The sequence below is a fragment of the Rhinoderma darwinii genome, chromosome 4 (genome assembly GCF_050947455.1).
Source record: "Rhinoderma darwinii isolate aRhiDar2 chromosome 4, aRhiDar2.hap1, whole genome shotgun sequence".
NCBI classification, from domain to species: Eukaryota; Metazoa; Chordata; class Amphibia; order Anura; family Rhinodermatidae; genus Rhinoderma; species Rhinoderma darwinii.
Window position 1 is genome coordinate 289,694,605 of NC_134690.1, and position 23,275 is coordinate 289,717,879.

At 41.5% G+C, this 23,275-nt stretch overlaps 1 protein-coding gene across 1 annotated transcript in view; it reads left to right on the top strand.

Annotated features, from left to right (window-relative positions):
- The window catches only part of IPCEF1 (interaction protein for cytohesin exchange factors 1), a 160,808-nt gene that overhangs the window by 88,372 nt on the left and 49,161 nt on the right, over positions 1–23,275 (top strand). Inside the window, exon 4 of the mRNA XM_075864341.1 lies at positions 21,619–21,690. Within this exon, the coding sequence (XP_075720456.1) occupies positions 21,619–21,690 (72 nt within the window). The remainder of the gene's footprint in view (positions 1–21,618; positions 21,691–23,275) is intronic.

The window sequence follows — 23,275 nt, forward strand, 5'->3', positions numbered from 1 at the left end:
CTGCAGAGGAGGCTTATGCCCTTTTATGTTCTTACAGCGAAGACAGTGTCTTGTCAGTTGGCGATGAATATTTTTAGGGTTTTGCTCTTAGCGAAAGTGACAGCTCAGAGTCTAGCGTTCATTCTGGTTCATCCTCAAAAATGACAAGGACCAGTACAGAAAAGGTAGGGAGGGCTGTTGGAGAAACATCTCCAAATCAGGGCACGATGCCCAGTACAGGCGACATAACTCGTTTTAGAGAAGAGGCGCATGCCAACCTACAAGGGAGTTTGCCACTAGATGTAGCATTTATTAGATGAGAGGCTTCAAATTCCGGTATGCCATTTATCCCTGACATTAATGCCACCACAGGTACAAATGTGGAGGTGGAAGGTTTTGGACCAACTAATTTTTTTAACTTGTTTCTAACAAATGATTTGCTGGAACATATTATTTTTCAAACTAATTTATATGCTTCCCAATTCATCCCTCAGAATCCCCGATCCTATTATGCCAGGCAAAATTCATGGAAGCCAACAGATATTGATGAAATGAAAAAATGTATAGGCCTCACATTTGCCATGGGGCTTGTTAAAAAAACGAGCATTCGATCATACTGTTCCATCCATCCTGTTCTAACCACCCCTGCCTTTTCTGCCATTCTTCCTAGAGCCCGTTATGAAATGCTCATTAGATATTGCCATTTCAAAGATAATAGCCAGTGCCTCCCTAGAAGTGCCCCAGATTATGACCGACTCTATCAGGCCCATCATCAAAGCATTGTCAGACACATTTTTTTTACTTTACACCCCCACACAAAACATTTGCATTGATGAGTCCCAAGTAAAATTCAAAGGGAGAATTCCCTGCAAACAATTTATTCCATCTAAAAGAGCAAGGTTTTGAATAAAGCTCTATAAAATTTGCGAGAGTGCAATAGGGTCCACATCAGCTTTTTGCATTTATGAGGGGAAAGGTAGCCAACTAAACCCACCAGGATGTCGTCGTCGTCCCCCCCCCCCCCAATCTAGGGACAAGTGGAAAAATTGTTTGGGAGCTTATTGCCCCATTTCTAGAAAAGGGCCATAACCTGTATGTAGACAAGCATACCCCTTTTTAAAAGTTTGGTCGAACATAACACAGGGGCTTGTGTTACCATTCGTAAAAACCGCCAGGGGTTTCCACAATCATTGGTCAATGAAAAGTACAAAAAGGGGCAGTCAGGCGAGGTTCGCAACGAAGAGCTGCTTGCCCTAAAATACAAAGACAAAAAGGATATTTTTATCCTCAGCTCGATCTACACTGATGCAACAATGGATGTTGTAGAACGAGGTTCTACTACCCGAAAGCAAAAAACGGTGTCAATCGTTGATTACAACAAATACATGGGGGGATTATTCCTTGCTGATCATGGTTCTACAGTCATACCAGAAAATCATATACCTGGTACAACAAGTTAGTTATGTACCTATTTCAGGTTGCCACATACAGCTGATTTGTGTTATACAAAAAGGCAGGAAATTCAGATACTTTTCTTGATTACCAGGAAAAGATAATTGAAGATCTTATTTTTGCAAATGTTGGCCTCTCTCATCAATTAGAATCTGAATCTGTCAAAAGACTCACTGAGCGATATTTTATTGCTGTAATTCCCTCAACTGAATCAAGAAAGTACCCCCAAAGAAGATGTTGTGTATGTACCAAGAAAGGAATGAGGTGTGATACCCGTTATTATTGCCCAGATTGCCCATCGCTCCCAGTCTTGTGTCTCATTGACTGCTTTAAAATCTTCCACACAGAGCCATGTTTTTAAACTCTTTATTAATTTGTCCCATTTAAGACATTCAAGAATATAATTTAGTTTATATTTAGTGTGCCAAATGTTTTTGGGATATTTTTGTTTTTGCCATTCTTGTCAAAAACCCATCTCCATAAATGAACCATGGCCAAAGTATACCCAAAAATTAAAATGTACCTAAAGGGGTTGTCCGATGAAAAGAAAAACTATTTAGCATTTTGCTTTTGGGAAATGAAGAAACTTTCCAATATACTCTATTTTTAAAACCTGCACGGATTTCACGTTTTCAGTCCCCATTGTGTGGACCCAGAATTGTGGAGCTGCGAGCTTGTGACGCATCGACACAAGCTCCGAGAGGAGCATCCCCATCCTCTCTGTGCGTTGATGAAGCGGATGAATGGGCTGCCTGCCTGACTCAATTCATCAGCTATCCAGCCCCATGCTCCCTTCAGGCTTATTTGATGAATTGAGCCAGGCAGCCAGCCCTTTTATACGTGCCATCGACAAACAGAGAGGAGAGGCACTCCTAAAGTCTGTGTCAAAGCGTCACAGCAAGAACGGCCGGGTCTATGCAATGGGGGATGAAAACCTGCAATCCATGCAAGTTTTAAAAATGAAGTATATTATAAAGTTTCTTTAATTCAAAAAAGCAAAGTAATATATTGTTAAAATGCAAGCTGAAAACCAAAATGCACACAGGCCGCTCGAGGCCCTGACAGATGCCCAAGCAGTGGGTAATGTACACATATAGGGTAACTACACAACCCTTGAGGGTAAACTTTCCAAAATATGGTTGCTTTCAGGGGGTTTCCACTAAGGGGCTTTGCAAATGCGATATGGCCTGTACACACCATTCCAGATAAATTGGAGCTTCAAAAGCCAAATGATGCTCCTTCCGTTTTGTGCCCTGCCGTGTGTCCAAACAGCAGTAAATGACTGCATATGGGGTTTAACTGTACTCAGAAGAAATTTCTTTACAAAGGTTGGGATGCTTTTTCTCCTTTAGTCCCTATGGAAATTTAAAAAAAAATTAAAACCTATATTTTAGCTGAGAAAATTTAGATTTTCATTTTCACTGCCTAATTCCAATAATTTATAAAAAAAAAAAACTCTAGGGTCAAAATGCTCACTATACCCCTAGAAAAATTTCTTGAGGGGTTTAGTTTCCCAAATGGGGTCACATTTTAGGGGTTTCCACTGTTTTGGCCCCTCAAGCGAATTTGCAAATGTGACATGGCCTAAGCAAACATTTCCACCTAAATTTGAGCTCCAAAAGCCAAATGGTGCACTTTCGCTTCTAAGCCCTGCTGTGTGTCCAAACAGCCGTTTATGACCACATATTTGGTATTGCCGTGCTCAGAAGAGTTTGTTTTACAAATGTTGGGGTGCTTTTTCTCCTTTACATTTTGTGAATATAGAATAATTTGAGCCAAAACTTCATTCTACTTGAAAAAACTTCGATTTTCATTTCCACAGCCTAATTCCACTAAATTCAGCAAAAAATCTGTGCGATCAAAATGCTCACTATACCCCTCAATAAATTCCTTGAGCGGTGTAGTGTCTCAAATGGGGTCACTTTAGAGGGGCTTTGCAAATGTGACATGGCACTGCAAAACCATTCCAGTAAAATTTGAGCTCCAAAAGCGAAATGGTGCTCCTTCCCTTCTAAGGGTATGTTCACCAAAAAACGTCTGAAAATACGGAGCTATTTTCAAGTTAAAACAGCTGCTGATTTACAAATGTTTTTTAAATTAAGTAGCGTTTTTCGCCGTTTTTTTTACGGACGTTTTTGGAGCTGTTTTTCTATAGAGTCAATGAAAAACAGCTCCAAGAATGGCTCAAGAAATTACATGCACTTCTTTTTATGTGGCCATTTTTTAAAATAGCCGCGTAAAAAAAATGCCCCATCGGAACAGAACGCCGTTTTTCCCATTGAAATCAGTGGGCAGATGTCTGGAGGTGTTCTGCTTCCGATTTTTCGGCTGTTTTTTTCCCATTTACGGCCAGAAAAGCTGCCGAAAATAAGTCGTGTGAACATACCCTACGCCCTGCTGTGGGTCCAAACAGCAGTTTATGACCACATATTGGATATTTCCGTGCTCAGGAGAGTTTTCTTTACAAATGTTGTGGTGCTTTTTCTCCTTTATCTTTTATGAATATGGAATAATCTGAGCTAAAACGTAATTTTACTTGAAAAAAAACGTAGATTTTCATTTCTAATTCCACTAAATTCAGCAAAAAATCTGTGGGGTCAAAATGCTCACTATACCGCTCAACAAATTCCTTGAGGGGTGTTTGTTGTTTCCCAAATGGGGTCACTTTCGGGGGGTTTCCACTGATTTGGTACTGCAGGGGCTTTGCAAATGTGACATGTTGCCGCAAAAACCATTCCAGCAAAATTTGGCCTCCAAAAGACAAATGGTGCTCTTTCCCTTCTAAGCCGTGCCGTGGGTCCAAACAGCCGATTATGACCACATATAGTATATTGCCATAATCGTGAGTAATTGAATTTCAAATCTTGGGGTGTTTTTTCTCCTTTATGCCTTGAAAAAATGTAAAATTTTGACGTTTTATTGGAAAATATTTGATTTTCATTTTCACGGCCTCATTACACTAAGTTCAGCAAAAAACCTGTGTAGTCAAAATGCTCACTACACTCCTCAATAAATTCCTTGAGGGGTGTAGTTTGACAAATGGTGTCTTTTCAGGGGGTGTTTCAACTGCTTTGGCCCCACAATACCTCTTCAAACCTGACATGGTGCTTAAAATATATTCTAATAAAAAGGAGGCCCCAAAATCCAGTATGTGCTCCTTTGCTTCTGAGGTCTGTATTTCAGTACATTAGCACACTAAGTCCACATGTGGGATATTTCTAAAAACTGCAGAACCTGGGCAATAAATATTGAGTTGTGTTTCTCGGGTAGAACCTTCTGTGTTACAGTAAAAGTGGGTTAAAACTGCTTTTATGCGAAAAAAAATTACATTTGTAAATTTCACCTCCACATTTCTTTAATTCCTGTGAAACGCCCAAAGGGTTAAGAAACTTTCTAAATGCTGTTTTGAATACTTTCAGGGGTGCACTTTTTAAAATGGGATGACTTATAGAGGGTTTCTAATATATAGGGCCCTCAAAGCCACTTCAGAACTGAACTGGTCCCTAAAAAAAGGCTTTTGAAATTTTCTTGAGAATGTGAGAAATTGCTGCTAAAGTTCTAAGCCTTGTAACATGCTAGAAAAATAATAGGACGTTCAAATGATGTAAACATTAAGTAGACCTATGGGATATGTGAACTAGTAACTATTTTGTGTTGTATTACTATTTGTCTTGCAAGCAGATAGATTTAACTGGTTCCCGACCGCTGGCTGTGTATTTACGGCCAGCGGTCAGGGTCCTTAAAACCAGTGCCATAGACTATTTACGGCGCGTGTTTTAACTTGCTGCCCGAGTGATCGGGCAGCTGAATGTTGGGTCTCCGGCTGTCAGTGACTGCCGGGGACCCTGAGGAGAGGATAGAAGCAGCATTCACTGCTTCTGTCTTATCTGATCACTTGTGCACAGCGCTGTGCAGCCCCAGTTACAGTGGAAAAAGATGGTGTAAAAGAAGGAAAAAAAATATATAAAGTCCCCCAAAGGTCTTCTCTGACCTTTGAGGGACAGACCATAGTAATAAAAAAATAAAAGTAAAGTAAAGTGCAAATTTTTTTTATAATAAATACACATAAAATACGCACCCCAAAAAAACTTACCCCCCACCAATCATTGTCGTAACACTAACCCTGACCCAATTACCCAAAATGTAGACATGTAATATATAAAAATTTACGGTAGACAATGACTATCACAAATAAAAGGTCTATTTTACTGTAAAACTAACTATGTTATTACCAAAAAAAATAACTGAAAAGTAAAAAAGCTTATATTTTTACTATTATTTTCAAACTTTAAGCCTAAGAATTCTAAAATAGCAAAAACGATGTGTATAAAAATGGTAAAAAAAGAAACCTGCATTGTCTAAAAACATTGTGAAAATCACGTCGCTAGCCCAACCAATAAAAACTTTATAGCCATTTAACTAACACCTGCTAAAAAGGGCTAAACGGTGTCTGGTCCTGAAGGCTCAAAATATCCCCGTGCTGAACTGGTTAAACTGATAAAAATGCAAATTTTTGAAAATTTTCTCTAAATTTTGGTGTTTTTCACACATAAACAATTAATGTATCGACCAAATTTTACCACTAACTTAAAGTACAATATGACATGATTAAAAAATCTCAGAATCACTTGGATAGGTAAAAACATTGAATTAACACATCAGATTTTAAAAAATTGGCCTGGTCCACAAGGCCAAAACAGGCTCAGCCCTGAAGGGGTTAAACGAAAAACAAATGCCGCATCCGCTACCCCTCTTTGTGATACTTGAAAGTTGGGAGGTATGGACTGCAATGGGGGGCTCTGCGCATCTTACTGACAGCTGAGGGATCTAGGGGAGGGATAATACCCTCCTAGAGCCCTCAGCAGTTACTATACTGCAAAGGTGATTGGGGGGTTCTGAGCTTCTGACTGACTGCAGAAGGCTCTATGGGGGGGATTCCTCCCCCTTTTGAGCTCTCAGTGGTCAGTTAGATGTTTAGACCCCCACCTTGCAGTATAGTAACTAGTGAGGGCTCTATGTGGGAGATCATTCCTCCCACAAACTCCCCCTTGCAGTATAATTCCCCTCCTAGCTTCGGCTGATCACTTTCAAATTAGTGGGGGCAGGAGGCTGAGCACAGTATAATTCTTTCCCATAAAGCCCTTAGCAGTCAGTAAAATGCTCAGACCCCCCCTGCAGTAAAACCCCGCCCACCCCCCCAGTAGTTATAATACTGCAAGGAGGTTCATTGCATTTGACTGAATGCTGAGAGCTCTATGGGGGGATAACCCCCGCCCACTGAGCCGTCGGACGCTCAGACCCCCCCTTGCAGTATAATCTCACCCATAGCACCCTCAGTAGTTATTATACTGTAAGGGGGGTGTCTGACTGCTTGAACTGTAAAAAAAACTTTAGACATGTCATAGTGACATGTCAGAAGTTATGATCGGTGGGGGCCCGAGCACTGGGACCCCCACCGATCACTAAAACAAAGCGGTATAAGTGCTCGGGTGAGCGCTGTATCGCTTAATTTCTGATCAGCTTTTCTTCGAGCGGTGTACGGGCCCATGGACTTTCTATTGAACCCGTACATGGCTCTGAAAAAAAGCCGATCAGAAATGAATCAACACAGCATTTACCCGAGCACTTCTGCCGCTTCGTTTTAGTGATCTGCAGGTGTCTCAGTGCTCGGACCCCACCAATCAAAACTTCTGACATGTCACTATGTTAGTTACAGTATAAAGGAAAGGTGTTAGAATTGTTTTTTTTTATTTCATGTGTTTTAAGTTATGGGCTTATTTTTTCTAACTATTTTAATATGTTCCCTAATGTAACTGAATTTATTCATATGTTTGTACTTCCATGGGGGCAGCCATTTTTATTAGCATCTGTGTATGTGTTTCTGCACGACACATACACAGATGCTATATGGTGCACCAAGGCAGGGGTGAACCTAGCCCCTCTGCTGCCTGAGGCGAATTATAAATAGGCACCTCCCCCCTCCCAAATCTATCAGAGTTTTCTCATTACTAGCTTTACACATCAAACACGCAATATATCCAGTACATTTTTTAAATAGGAAAACATTTGTTTATTTGTTAAAGTGATGTTTAAAGTATGGAAAAGATTTAAAGAATTATTCTTACTGCCAATCAGTGCAGTGCAGTGCAAATAGTACGTTCTGCACTGCACAGCCCCATATCTCTCCTCGGCAGCCAGTCTCATTTGCAGCATCACTCTCTGCAACTACATTCAAGCCAGTCCAGGACAGATCGTGCTTAGCGCTGTTTTGAAGCGGCACATCCTGGGCTGGTTTCTTTGCTCTACCTGCTGTATTGTAGTGGTCTGCCTGTGCTGGCTTGATGCAAGTGGTGGATTAATATGATCTTAGGCCCTGGGCTGTACACAAGTTATGGGCGCACATCCCACACGTAAGTATCACCTACATGTCAAAGTACATCACATGCCACTCTGCAGACTGTCACTTAGCCTTATCATCTGCTGCCCCACTCACACTTCCCCACAGCCCCCACCACAGTAATTTACATAGATTGTAAGACCAACATTACCAATAATAGCACCATACTGTTACTTAATAATTACCTTATAGAGGTAGATGCCAGTTATACACAGGAGATCTGCAGACCATATAAGTGATTGCAGTATAGTTATATCTAATGACTCACAGGTGACGTCTTATATGATAAGAGTTTTTCACTTTCACCTTTTCTTCTTCATCCAGGCAAGACCGCAATGACAACATCTCCCACCCACAATTTCCTAGGCCCTGCAGAATATAACACAGATAGCCTTGGGTCCTTGCTTTTGTAGCAGACTCCCTAACTATTCCCTACCGCTACACAAACTCCCTATACAACGTGCCCCAGACTGTAATAATGCCTCCTCTAGGTGCCCCACACTGTAATAGTACATACCCCCTTTTGTTACCATTAAAAGGCCCACATAGTAAGTGCTACTTTTGTTCCCCTACACAGTAATAGTGCCCCATTTACACCTTACCCAGTGCTAGAGCCACTTTTAGTGCCCCCACCCATTAATAGTGTTCCCACTCAGTACTAATACCCCCTTTATCTCCACACAGTAATAATGTCTCCACTCACTAGTAATGTGGCCTTTTATGCCCCCACTCAGTACTAATGCCCCTTTTTCTTCCACAATAAGGATGCCCCCTTTTGCATGACCCTCTTTTATGCCCCCTTTTTAAAACCTAACAGACTTGTAACCCCAGCTGGACGTTCTGAATTTCAACTGACTTCAGTGGCCCGGCGTGGACGGCATGATGCAGTGACATCATCGTGCCGGGCCACTGACATCAGCAGCGTGCTCCCGATCTCCCGATAAACCAGGCTGTGGCCTACAAGAGCAAACGGCGGAACAGGGAGCCAATGGCCAGGGGTTGGTTGGCCAATTTTAGCCTGGGGACAAGCACACAGCACTGGCCCCAAGAGTAGCAGCCCATTCTGGGGGCACTGGGAAATTGACGAGTTTGCTCCCCTAACTCCGCCCCGTAAGAACTGTAATACCTGTCAACAGAAAAATCATCTGCCAGAAGGAAAAATGTTTGATGATGTCGGAGTACAAGAAAGCCTCACCTGGGAATTAGACCTTCTTGTACTCTACCATGGGGAAACATTTTTCCCTCTGGCAGATGACTAAGTTATGAACTTAGATGTGATCGGTAACAGCTCGATCATGCAGGACCCGCTGACACTGAATCTGTCAGTCCCACTGACCTGACGGATACAGGATTCAGCGCTATATACAGCTGCTTTATATACAGGATACAAAGCAGCTATATCTCAAAAAGTAAAAATTATTTTAAGTAAAAAGGAATTAGAAAGTTGCACCAAGCACACTAAAACCCCTCGCCCTTGCAGTATAATAACTACTGAGGGCGCTATGGGGGGATTATACTGCAAGGGGGGTACTGACTAACTGCTGTGCGGATGAGCTATACTGCGCTCAGCTTCCTGCCCCCACTAATTTAAGTGATGGGGGTTGTCTGAGCATCTTACTTACAGCCGAGGGCTCTATGGGGCTGAATAATCCCCCCCCCCCACAGAGCCCTGACTAATTACTAGACTGCAAGGTGGGGGTCTGGGCGTCTAACTGACTGCTAAGGGCTCTAAGGGGGCAGATTCCCCTTAGAGCCCTCATCAGTCAGTCAGACGCTCAAACCCCGCTAACCTTGCAGTATGGTAGCTAGTGAGGACTCTATGGGGAGGATTATTCCCCCCTATAGAGCCCTCGGCTGTCAGTAAAATGCTCAGACCAACCCTTGTAGAATCCCCCGACCTTCAGCGCCAGCCGATCTCTTTTAAATTAGTGGGGGCAGGTTTATGGGGAAGGATTATACTGCGCTCAGCTTCCTGCCCCTACTAATATAAAAGGGGTCGGCCAATGCTGGGGGGCCGGGGCTATACTGCAAGGGGGGTCTGGACATTTTACTGACAGCAGAGGGCTCTATAGGGTGGAATAACACACCCATAGAGCCCTCACTAGTTACTATACTGCAAGGTTAGAGGGGGTCTGAGCATCTGACTGACTGCTCTAAAGGGGGGGGGCAGTATCCCCCTCTATGGAGCCCTCTGCAATAAGTCAGACGCTCAGACCCCCCCCCACACACACACAACCCCTACCCTTCCATCATAGTGATTTGAGGGCTCTATGGGGTGGATTATTCCGACCCCTTCTAAATTAGTTAAGGCAGGAGCATGAGCGTTGTAAGTGGCGCCTCATGGCAGGTGAAGCACTGCACCCAGGAGATAGGAAAGTAGGGATGGGAGCTGAATCTATCTCCTATGCTGGAGCCATTCTAGCTGTGAGCTGCACATGCTCTGTGGCATGAACAGTTTACAGGAACCCATGGCGACTCTCGCTTCTAGCGGGAAGACAGGCGCCATTTTATTAACCACTTCCCGCCACAGCCATTTTTCAGATTTTTATTTTTGTTTTTTCTTCCCCACCTTCCAAAAGCCATAACTTTTTTCTTTTTCCAATGATATAGTCCTATGAGGGCTTGATTTTTGCGGGACGAGTTGTAGTTTTTCGTAGCACCATTTATTGTGCCATATAATATACTAGGAAATGGGTAAAAAATTATTTGTGGGGTAGAAAATGAAAAAAACAGCGATTCCTCCATTGTTTTTTGAGCTTCGTTTTTAGGGAATTCACTGTGCAATTAAAACAACATGTTAACTTTATTCTGTGGGTCAATACAATTACGGCAATACCAAATATATATAGTTTTTTCTATATTTTACTACTTTTACAAGTAAAAACCTAAGTTTAAAAAAGAAAATTTATTTTGTGTTGCCAAATACAGAGAGCGATAACTTTTTTATTTTTCCGTCGATTAAGTGGTATGAGGGCTTATTTTTTGCAGGATAAGGGGGGATTCACACGAGCGTGTATTCGGTCCGTGCGGGCCGCGTGGTTTTCACGCGGCACGCATGGACCAATACAAGTCTATGGGGCAGTACAGACAGTCCGTGCTTTTTGCGCAGCGTTTGTCTGCTGCGCAAAAAGCGCGACAGGTTCAATAACTCTGCGTATTTCGCGCATCACGCACCCATTGAAGTCAATGGGTGCGTGAAAACCATGCAGGTTGCACGGAAGCACTTCCGTGCGAACCGACTGAAACAGCGCACCAGCTGTCAAAAGGATGAATGTAAACAGAAAAGCACCACGTGCTTTTCTGTTTCCGAACATCCAAACGGAGTGTCTTTGCGATGAGCGAAGACGGACAAGCGAACCGAACTTCACCAGGTTCGGCCGAACTCGGCAAAAAAATTATCGGTACGCGACGTCAGGAGATAGTCACTGTCCATGGTGCTGAAAGAGTTAAACTGTTTCAGCACCATGGACAGTGACTACCGATCCCAAAAAACATGAACCTGTAAAAAAAACGAAGTTCTGACTTACCCATAACTCCCGGCTTCTTCCTCCAGTCTGACCTCCCGGGATGACAATTCAGTCCAAGTGACAGCTCCAGCCAATCACAGGCCAAGCACAGGCTGCAGCGGTCACATGGACTGGCGAGTCATCCAGGGAGGTGGGGCCCGATGTCGAGAGGCGCGTCACCAAGGACGCGTCACCAAGGACGCGTCACCAAGGCAACGGCCGGGAAGTTCTCGGTAAGTACGACTTTTTCTTTTTTTTCAACAGGTTTTTCGATATTGTGTTCGGCATTCACTGTCGAGGGTGCTGAAAGAGTTAGCTCTTTCAGCACCTTGGACAGTGACGGCCGTCGACTAGCCTCATCTCTATGATGGCGGCTGCGCGAAAATCACGCAGCCGCGCGTCAGACACGGATGACACACACAGCTGTCAAATAGTTTTTGCGCGCGCAAAACGCTGCGTTGTTTGCGCGCGCAAAAACGCAACGTCCATCTGTATCTGCCCTAACAGGTAGTTTTTAATGATACAATTTTGGGGTACATGTGACGTTTTGATAAAAAAAATACATATTCTGTTGTTTAATTTTTTTTTACGGCGTACACCGTGCGGGTTAAATAACTATATATTGTAATATTTCAGACTTTTACGGATGCGGCGATACCAATTATGTTTATCGATTAATTTTTTTACTATGCTCTAGGTGGAAAATTGGGTTTTTTGAACTTTTAATATTTATTAATTTTTTTGACATTAAAAAAAAACTTTATATTACTAATTTTTACTTTTTTCATTAGTCCCCCTAGGGGACTTCAACCAGCGATCGTTAGATAGCTTGCACTATATACTGCAATACTAATGTATTGCAGTATATCCTGATTCTGACAGACTTCTATTAAGCCCGTTCCATACTTCCCCAACCCGACTTTGGCGTATGGATACGTCAAATATCGGGAAGAGGTTAAAGAGCGACAGCCGCTGCAGTCATTGCAGGAGCTGCCTGTCAATTCAAATGAGTTTCCGGGCCCTGCCTGCTGGGAATGCAGGACCGCCCGGCAATTCAAATGCCTCCTCCTGCCCCTCAACGTTACCGAACACTTCAATGTGACTGCTAGTAACCCTGGTCACATAGCGAATACAGGGATTCTTCTGTAACTTTAGAAATCCCTGCATTCGATTTCTCTGGTGCACCGAACCCACCAGATGCTCCAGAATTATTAATACCTATTAATATTTCTGCCGTATCTCTAGGTCCTGTGCATCACAATAGAAATTAGAGTTTATTGACCTCTAGTTTCTATTACGGTGCAGGGGAAAAGACAGAAGACTCCTGTAGGTGACTATAAGGTTTTATTTTATTCTTAATACTGCTAATTTTTGTTTTGCAGGTTCCGCTGGACCATTTGGGCTAAGTGGTGGTTTTGTTGGACTACTTCGATAATTAAGTTGTTTTTTTAACCCCTATCCGCACCAGGACGTAACTGTCCGTCGTTGCGGGAGGTTACTTCCCGCACGAGGACGTACAGTTACTGAGTTAATCCCGGTGCACACCGTCGGCGACAGTGTGCACCATGAATCGGGAGGTCAGCTGTCGCCGACAGCTGACACTCCCCTATTGCCGGCCAGCGGTCCTTTGCCGCTGATTTCGGCGCATTAACCCCTTAAATTCGGCGATCGGGTGCAATCGCCGAATTTTAGGGGTTTCTAACATATCGGCAGACCCCCGTCCGAAATCGCGGGGTCTGCCGATAGTTAGTATGGCAAACGGAAGCCAAACTTCGGGTCTGCCATGGACGGAAGCCCATCAACTGTGCCGTTCCCGATGCACACTGTCGGCGACAGTGTGCATCGGGAACTTGGAGATCAGCTGTTCCCGACAGCTGACACTCTCCAGTGTTGCCGATCAGCGGCTCATCGCCGCTGATTTCGGCAATTAACCCGTTACATGCGGGGCTCGATTGCAATCTCCGCATGTAGCGGGTTTGTAGCGCATCAGCAGCCCCCATGCAATCGTGGGGGCTTCTGATGCTTGTGATGGCACCCGGGGGCCAGACAACGGCCCCCAAGTCTGCCATGTATCTCAGCCTATGAGGATCAGCCTCTGCTGATCCTCGTAGACCAACTGTCAGAGTGACTGTGACGTCACACTGACAGTTGGAATACATTACACTACCTAGGTAGTGTAATGTATTCTAGCAGCGATCAGAGCTGCAGGTCAAGAAAAGAAAGTGTCAAGTAAAAAAAAAAGTCAATAAACAAAAATATAAAGTGTAAAAAGTAAAAAAAAGTTAATAAAAATGTTTTATAAAAGTGTAAAAATAAAAGGTTTTGTTTTCCTATAATAAGTCATTTATTATAGGGAAAAAATGAAAACGTTAAAAAAAAGTACACATATTTGGTATCGCCGCGTTCGTAACGACCCAATCTATGAAACTATAATGTTAATTTTTCCGCATGGTGAACGCCGCAAACAAAATAAACGGAAAACTGTCAGCATCGCTATTTTTTGGTCACCACCCCTCCCAAGATAGAGAATAAAAAGTGATCAAAAAGTCGCATTTACCCCAAAATGGTACCAATAAAAACTACAACCTGTCCCGCAAAAAACAAGACCTCCCACAGCTTTTTTGACGAAAAAATAAAAACGTTACGGCTCAAAATAGCGTGTCCCAGAAAATAAATTATTTTATAGAAACTTAATTTTATTGTGCAAACGCTGCAAAACTTAAAAAAATCTATACACATATGGTATCGCCATAATCGTACCGACCGGCAGAATAAATTAAAACGTAATTTATTGCGCACGGTGAACGCTGTAATAAATAAAGAATTTAAAGCGCCAAAATCGCTGTTTTTTGGTCACCTTAGCTCTAAAAAAGATCCTGAGGGGCCAAAATGCTCACTATACCCCTAGAAAAATTCCTTGAGGGGTGTAGATTCCAAAATGGGGTCACTTTTGGGGGGTTTCCACTGTTTTGGTCCCTCCGGGGCGTTGCAAACCCGACATGGCACTGAAAACCAATACAGCAAAATCTGCGCTCCAAAATCCAAAAGGCGCTCCCTCCCTTCTGAGCCTTGCTGTGGGTCCAAACATCAGTTTATGACCACATATGGGGTATTGCCGTAATCGGGAGAAATTGCTTTACAAATTTTGGGGTGCTTTTTCTCCTTTATTCCTTGTAAAAATGAAAAAATTCTATGTTTCCACAGAAAAATAGGTGATTTTCATCTTCACAGACTAATTCCACTAAATTCTGCAAAAAAACTGTGTGGTCAATATGCTAACTATACCCCTAGAAAAATGCCTTGAGGGGTGTAGTTTCCAAAATGGGGTCACTTTGGGGGGGTTTCGACTGTTTAGGTACCACAAGACCTCCTCAAACCTGACATGGTGCCTAAAATATATTCCTAAAAAAAGGAGGCCCCAAAATCCACTAGGTGCTCCTTTGCTTCTGAGGCCGGTATTTCAGTCCATTACCGCACTAGGGCCACATGTTGGATATTTCTAAAATCTGCAGAATCTGGGCAATAAATATTGAGTTGCGTTTCTCTGGTAAAACCTTCTGTGTTACAGATTTTTTTTTATTACAAATGAATTTCGGCAAAAAAAATGAAGTTCGTAAATTTCACCTCTACTTTGCCTTAATTCCTGTGAAACGCCTAAAGGGTTAAAATATTTTCTGAATGTGGTTTTGAATACCTTGAGGGGTACAGTTTTCATAATGGGGTGATTTATGGGGACTTTCTAATATATAAGGCCCTCAAAGCCACTTCAGAACTGAACTGGTCCCTGAAAAAATAGCCTTTTGAAATTTTATTGAAAATATGAGAAATTGCTGCTAAAGTTCTAAGCCTCGTAACGTCCTAGAAAAATAAAATTACGTGAAAAAAAATGATGCAAACATAAAGTAGACATATGGGGGATGTTAACTAGTAACTATTTTGTGTGGTATTACTATCTGTTTCACAAGCAAATACATTTAAATTTAGAAAAATGCAAATTTTTGCTAAAATTTGAAGTTTTTCACAAATAAATATTGAATTTATCGACCAAATTTTTTCACTAACATAAAGTACAATATGTCACGAGAAAACAATCTCAGAATCGCTTGGATAGGTAAAAGCATGTCGGAGTTATTACCACATAAAGTGACACATGTCAGATTTGAAAAAATCATCTGTATCCACAAGGCCAAAACAGGCTGTGTCCTAAAGGGGTTAAATAAAATGGTCAAAGGAGGGTTGTGTGGGGGAGTTATTATTTCAATGTCTTATGTCTGTGTGTTTTATAAAACCTTATTACCACCATAGTAATGGCAGTTGTCTGATTGCCAGTGTCCACTACTAAGGCAGGGCTTAGGATTAGCCAGTAAAAAGGCTAGCTCTAACCCCCCATTACTACCCCGGTACCCACCACCACCACCAGGGGCATCGGGAAGAGCCGGGTACTATCTAGTATCTGACCATCTGAAGTGATAGATGGGAATATGGGGCGGCCGCAGGCTGATATTACTAGGCTGGGTAAGGACGCAAACCGTGGCCCTTCCCACCGTGGTAATAATAGGTTGTGGCTGCTTTATTGTATCTGGATGGTTATGAAAAATGGGGGGGACCGCACATCATTTGTTTAAAAATAAATTAATAATTGAAAAATCATAATCAGCCAGATACAATAAAGCCGCAGCATAGCATTACAACGATGGGAAGGGCCAAAGTTTTTATCCCTTTCCAGTATTATAATACCAGCCTGCGGTTGCCCCAGTGCCCGACCACCACTACAGATGGTACCCGGCTCTTCCTGTTACCCCTGGTGGCGATGGGTATTGGGGTAATAATGTGGAGTTAGTGCTAGCCTTTTTACTGGCTAACACTAAGCCCCAGCCTAAGTAGTGGACGCCGTCAATCACTCAGCGGCCATTACTAAGGCGATAATAAAATATTAAAAAAACACAGAGACCTAAGAATTTTTTTTTATTGAAAAAAATACTCCCTCATGCAACCCTTTTTCAGCATTTTATTTTTTTTAAAAAACGTAAATCGAAGTAGTCCAACGAATCTACGACTTAGTCCAAACAGTCCAGTGGAACTTACCATAAAAGAAAAGTTAGCAGTACGAAAATACATAGTTTTAATTTTTTTGGTTTTGACTTAAAAATGTGAATGATCTGATAGAGGCTGGCTACTTGGAGTTCCTATTTATGATTTTTTTTGCGGGTGGGGGCCCCATTTAAATTTTCACCTCAGGCAGCAGAAAAGCTAGAATCGGCCTTGTATATACATCTATCTATCTCTCTCTCTCTCTCTCTCTCTCTCTCTCTCTCTCTCTCTCTCTCTCTCTATATATATATATATATATATATATATATATGTATGTACATATATATATATATATATATATATATAAATGAATTTCTGTTGTCTGTTCTTTATGCACGGCCAAACGACTGGACCAATTTGCACCAAATTTGGGACATATGTAAATCACACACTTCTAAAGGTTTCAGCTCTCTAGGACCTACCGTTCTCTACATATTCACAAAAGCACATAGATATATAGATAGATATATATACATATATAAAATGAATTTCTGTTGTCTGTTCTTTATGCATGGCCGAACGACTGGACTAATCTGCACCAAATTTGGCACATAAGTAAATCACACTCTTCCTAAGGTTTAGAACGGGTTTCAGCTATTTAGGACCTACCGTTCTTGACATATTTGCAAAAGCAAATATGGCACCACTGGCTTCCACATCAAGGACCTTCCTCCATATCACATCAAATGACCTGTATTAGCCAATAGAAGCACACAGGTCCTACATTCTTAGCCTTACTCACATACACACAGTTTTAGACCAGGTTTCCAAACCAACCCAGCCATTTTTGTTTAAAACCGGGTTTCCATAACAACACAGCCATTTTTCTTTACTCGACAAGCTATTCGCCACGAAAGTATTGTACCTATACTTGCACCACTGCCTTCCACATCAAGGAGATTCCTCCATATCACATCAGATTACCTGTATAAGCCAATAGAAGCTCGCAGGTCCTTCGGTCTTAGCCTCACTCACAAACACAAAGTTTCAGACCAGGTTTCCTTAACAACCCAGCCATTTTTGTTTTACACCGGGTTTCCATAACAACCCAGCCATTCTTCTTTACTCGAGGTGTTATTTACCGTGAACCTATACTGGATCTGAGCATTCTCATAAATTGAAACCCTTTCATACTAGTCATGCCTCCAAAAAGTAACCCTGCACTTGGACAAAAGACTCCTGCGGCAAAGTGCATGTTTGCTGTCCGAGCTGCTGAAACTCCTCAGTAGACCCAAGCCCATCTCCAGGCTGAAAATATGCGTCACAGCCAACAGTGAGCTACTGAAACTCCCCAGTAGACTGAGGCATGACTGCAGTCTCAGCTAGACAGACGAGCACCAGAGACTTCCCAGCAGACCCAAGCCCGTCTCCAGGCTGAAAAGATGCATCACAGCCAAGAGCAAGCTACAAAAACTCCCCAGAAGACTGAGGCACAACTGCAGTCTCAGCGAGACAGATGAGCAGCAGAGACTCCCCAACAGACCAAAGCCTGTCTCCAGGCTGACCAGGTGCAATATGCTAATCGACGAGCTTCTACCTAGGCTGATATGCATAATTCTGCTTTCCATTACAATTCAAAATCCCAATATGGTCAAGCTCTGTTGCTTCTGATTGGTTGAATGGAGAAACAATGCTTACACTGTAGTGCACTTAAGTATGAAGATGAACGACCAGGAATGTGCTACTCTGATGGAAATGTCAGTATACCTGATTTATCTGTTGCACCAGAAAAGCTCGCAACTTTGCTAAATGGTTCCATAACTAGGTCTACAACAATGCTTTCCAGATGACGTAATTTGGATGTGGAAAACGTGTGCTGAAGCCAGGATATATGCCAACGTTCAAGATCCAGGGGCAAGTCTATCACACGATTGGATCTTGTTTGCCATCGTTTAACAAAGACAATCTGGAAGCATTGTCTTTATATCTTCAAGTTTTAACCATGGGTGGCAGCACTGCAGAAGTAGAATCCCGTCATAGTAACAATCCCCTCACTAAGTCGCACATTGTCTGCATTTTGCAAAACATGTTGCACCGGCACAATCCATACGTACAATTGTTCAAGGCTGCCGATGAAAGAATGCAGTCGCCTGCATACAAATTGGTGATTCAAGCTGACAAAGCACGAGGCCAACATCCTGGAACAAGGGACCAACCATCAATGAAGTTGCCATAATCATGGTTAGGGACATTTCTAATCGGCAGGATATTGTCTTGTACAAGAGAGACAATGTGCTGGAAAGGATAAACTAATTTCACAGGTCCTATGATGCCCTGTAGTATCCATTGGTTTTCTTGAATGGCCCAGATGGCTATCACTTTTACATTTCTCAGATAATAAGTGAGATACATCATAGGATAAGTCAGCATCATGCATTGACTTTTATGCTTCCATGATGATGGTTCGCAGCAGTGATCCTGGCATAACAAATTGGCTACTGGCCTTTGGTGACTTGAATCACCAAGTGTTAGTCGACGTTTATGCCAAGGTTAAATCCGAAAGACCAACTGATATCGCAACAGATCAAGCACAACTGCTTGCAACGGAATACATCAACATGATGGATGCAATACAAGCTGACAGGAGACCTGTTGGTCGACAGTTCATCCTGCCTTCTTCCTTTATCGGTATCCTGAGGCACATACATGAGTATTCCCAAGATTGCATGACATATGTCTGGAAATATGGTCGGCCAGACCTCTGCAAGATGCTGTTTTCAATTATGATCCAACCATAGTCAATGGCCAACTGGTAATAAAACTGCCAATGTTGTTAATCAACAGGCTCTGTCACAGTCTTATGACTCCATTTCCTACCAGTTTAGCGGTTAGGTATTTAGGAAGTTAAAATTGAAATAAACAGTGTGTAACTGCCGGGGTATATAGGGCTACTAGCGATTCGCCCATAAACCAAGAAAATACGAGGGCATGGATTAGAGTCGTGGGCACCCTTGGAACAAATCCAATGAACACACAAACAGACAGACCGACAAGTTATAACCAGGCAGTGCTGTGTACTTTTTCTAAAATATATATATATATATATATATATATATATATATATATATATATATATATATATATATATAAAGATGAATTTCTGTTGTCTCTATTCCTTATGGCAAACGATTGGACCAATCTTCACCAAATTCGGCACCTAAGAAAATCAGACGCTTTTGAAGGTTTTAGACCGGGTTTCAGCTCTCTATGTATTCATAAAAAATTGCAATACAAAAGCACAACGTTTTTAACCACACAAACAACAAACAATTAGACCTGTGTGAACCCGGGTAACTCTGCTAGTATATATATATATATATATATATATATATATATATTCTGTCAAATGTAGTGTGCCTGAAATTGGCACTGTTTCTTTAAAATATGGCATATGTTGGTGTATTAACTTGCTTTCGCTCCCCAGGAGTACAGTACAGGAGAAAGATATATAGCTGTGCATTGATTGTGTATATTCACCACGTAGCAGATGTCTATTTTGTGTTGTTTGGGCAATGATGGTTAGCTACTGTCACTTTAAATTGTTGGCGCCAGGAGAAACAGCCTGGACGCCATCTTAGTTAGTGTGTTTGCCACGCCAAACCAGATGGTATGACGTTACCGGCTTCAAAAACATCCTAAGAAGTGACCTGCACTTTTTTTAAACGGCCGTGTAAAAAAACGGCCTGTTGGAACAGAACGCCTGTTTTTCCCATTGAAATCAATGGGCAGATGTTTGGAGGCGGCGTTCTGCTTCCGATTTTTCAGCCGATTTTCGGGCGTTTATGGCCTGATAAATGGCCGAAAATAGGCCATGTGAACATACCCTTAGTGTTGTGTTTGCCTGCTGTGGTCGCGTGTGAGTCAATACTGGCCTAAGTAAAAAAATATATATATTTTTTACATTTTTAAATATGTTTATGGAAACTGAAAGAGAGGGAGATCTTGTTGCTTTTCCTGGTAGATCATACAGGATTCTAACTGGTTATTCAACTATTGCAGCAGATTTGCAAATTAACAAGTAACTAGTTCAATAAATCAAAGTCAATAGATATATGTTGTTTTTGATGTTTATATCACTCGAAAGACTAAAAGTAGAATGCTATCTAAATGCTGGAAATGTGATGCCATCATTTGGGACAAAAAGATTCTGGGATCCAAATTGCTACCTATACAATAATACCTGTGACAATTCATACAATGTATTCAGAAAGTCTTCAGACCCTTTAAATTTTATCACATTTTGTTATGTTGAAGCCTTGTGCTAAAATAAAAAAAAAAGGTTTGCCGATCATTCTGCACTCAATACCCCATAATGACAAAGTGAAAATACAATGTTAGTAATCTTTGAAAATTTATTAAAAAGGAAAAACTAAAATATTGTATTGACATAAGTTACATAGTTAGTACGTTTGAAAAAAACATATGTCCATCAAGTTCAATCATGACTAAAGTCAATTTACGAAACCTGCAAAATTGTATGTTCAAGAGGTTATCGCTGTGGATGCAGCGGATTGACACGAGCGTGTGCGTTTTGCGCGCGCAAAACAATGCAGCGTTTTGCGCACGAAAAGGTACTTAACGGCTCCGTGTGTCAGCCCCGTATGATGCGCGGCTGCGTGATTTTCGTACAGCCGCCATCATTATGACACTCCGTTTGGATGTTTGTAAACAGAAAAGCACGTGGTTCTTTTCCGTTTTCATTCATCCCTTTCACTGCTGTTGCGCGAATCACGCGCGTCCCACGGAACTGCTTCCGTGTGGTGCGCGTGATTTTCACGCACCCATTGACTTCAATGCGTGCGTGATGCGCGAAATACGCACAAAGAACGGAAATGTCGTGAGTTTTTTGCAGCGGACTCACGCTGCGTAAAAATCCCGCAACTGTCTGCACAGCCCCATAGACTAATATAGGTCCGTGCGACGCGCGTGAAAATCACGCGCGTTGCACGGACGTATATACCGTTCGTCTGAATAAGCCTGAAGACTGATAAAAAAAAAATTAAGGAAAATGTTTTATTTTTACAGAAAAAAATAAGAGGTTTTTAAAGGTTGTAACAAACGATCTTTATTGAAAAATTAAATATTTTGGAGCAAAAAATAGTGATAATAAACTCCTATTACAGCATTGCATATATCTGTGATTGACCAATTGATTTTATATTTTTACATTTATTCTGTTCACTTCTTTTAAAGTGCTATAAGGATCAGTCATCCAAAGACCAAGACCTTTTATTTTGCTGCGGAAAACAGAGAAGAGATGATTAAGTAAGTGGCAAAAAATAATCAAACATTTATGTCCTTTTTTTCTGGATTTCTCATCCATTTTATATCCATAGGGCTGATTTTAGTAAAAAATGTCCTCCACAATATGTCCATAGGATAACTTGAGTGATGTACTGCATTAGTTGGGGAGTTCTCTTACAATATCCATGCTGATGAGTCCATAAGATCACTAGATTTTCTCCCTTTATTGTAGTCTATGGGACACATCTACGGTTTCTTTTTGGCAACTAAACCTCTTTTTGAGGCTCCTACTGATTATAAAGGGACTGATAACAGGAGACTTTGGTACCCTCTACAGTGTCAACCCTCTTATTTTACTTAATCGGTTCATATATTACCATAATAACATCCAATCCTGTCCCATACAAGATCTATATCGCTTTTATATTTTCTATTCCTCATCCCTCCTTAATAGGTATTCTAGAATGTTTTTCAATATTGAATCAGTCTAAACTTAGTATGAAATCAAAGAAACCAAGTTCAAGAAATTTTCTTCTATGGAAAATGTTATTATTTAATGGACAGGAAGGGCTTTGGTCATGCTGACTATACAATAATACCTGTGACAATTCATACAATGTATTCAGAAAGTCTTCAGACCCTTTCAATTTTTTCACATTTTGTTATGTTGAGGCCTCGTGCTATAATTAAAAAAAAGGTTTTCTGATCATTCTGCACTCAATACCCCAAATAGGAAAGGTGGTGGTATATGTCTGTATGTGAGAAGCGATATGGAGGTGAGTGTGAAAGAGACAATAGTGGGTGAAGATTGTGAGGAGATTGAAACCCTGTGGGTGGAATTACAAAGGGAGGTTAACACTGAAAAAATACTTTTGGTGTAATCTATAGACCCCCCAATATAACTGAGGAGATGGAAGTTCAGCTATATAAACAGATGGCGCGGGCTGCATAGGCGTGTACAGTAGTGATAATGGGATATTTTAATTTCCGGGATATTAATTGGTGTCATGGTTCAGCTTCAACTGCAAAGGGGAGAAATTTCCCCAACCTGTTGCAGGAAAATGTTATGGGCCAGTTTGTGGAAGACCCGACTAGAGGTGAAGCTCTGTTGGATCTGGTAATTTCTAATAATGCAGAGCTTGTTGGGAACGTCAATGTTCGTGAAAACCTCGGTAACAGTGATCATAATATAGTTATATTTTACATATACTGTAAAAAACAAACACAGGCCGGGAGGGCAAAAACACTTAATTTGAAGAAGGCCAATTTCCCCAGGATGAGGGCTGCAATTCAGGATATAGACTGGGAAGAACTAATGTCAAATAATGGTACAAATGATAAATGGGGGATTTTCCAATCTACTTTGGGTAATTATACTGCAAAATTTATTCCTATAGGTAACAAGTATAAACGACTAAAATTAAACCCCACATGGCTTACACCTTCTGTAAAAAGCACAATATGACAAAAAAAAGGGCATTTCAAAAACACAAATCTGAGGGTACAGCTGTAGCCTTTGTAAATTACAAAGAGCTTAATAAAATCTGCAAAAAACGTATAAAATCAGCAATACAAAAAATGGAAGGCAGGTGGCCAAGGATAGCAA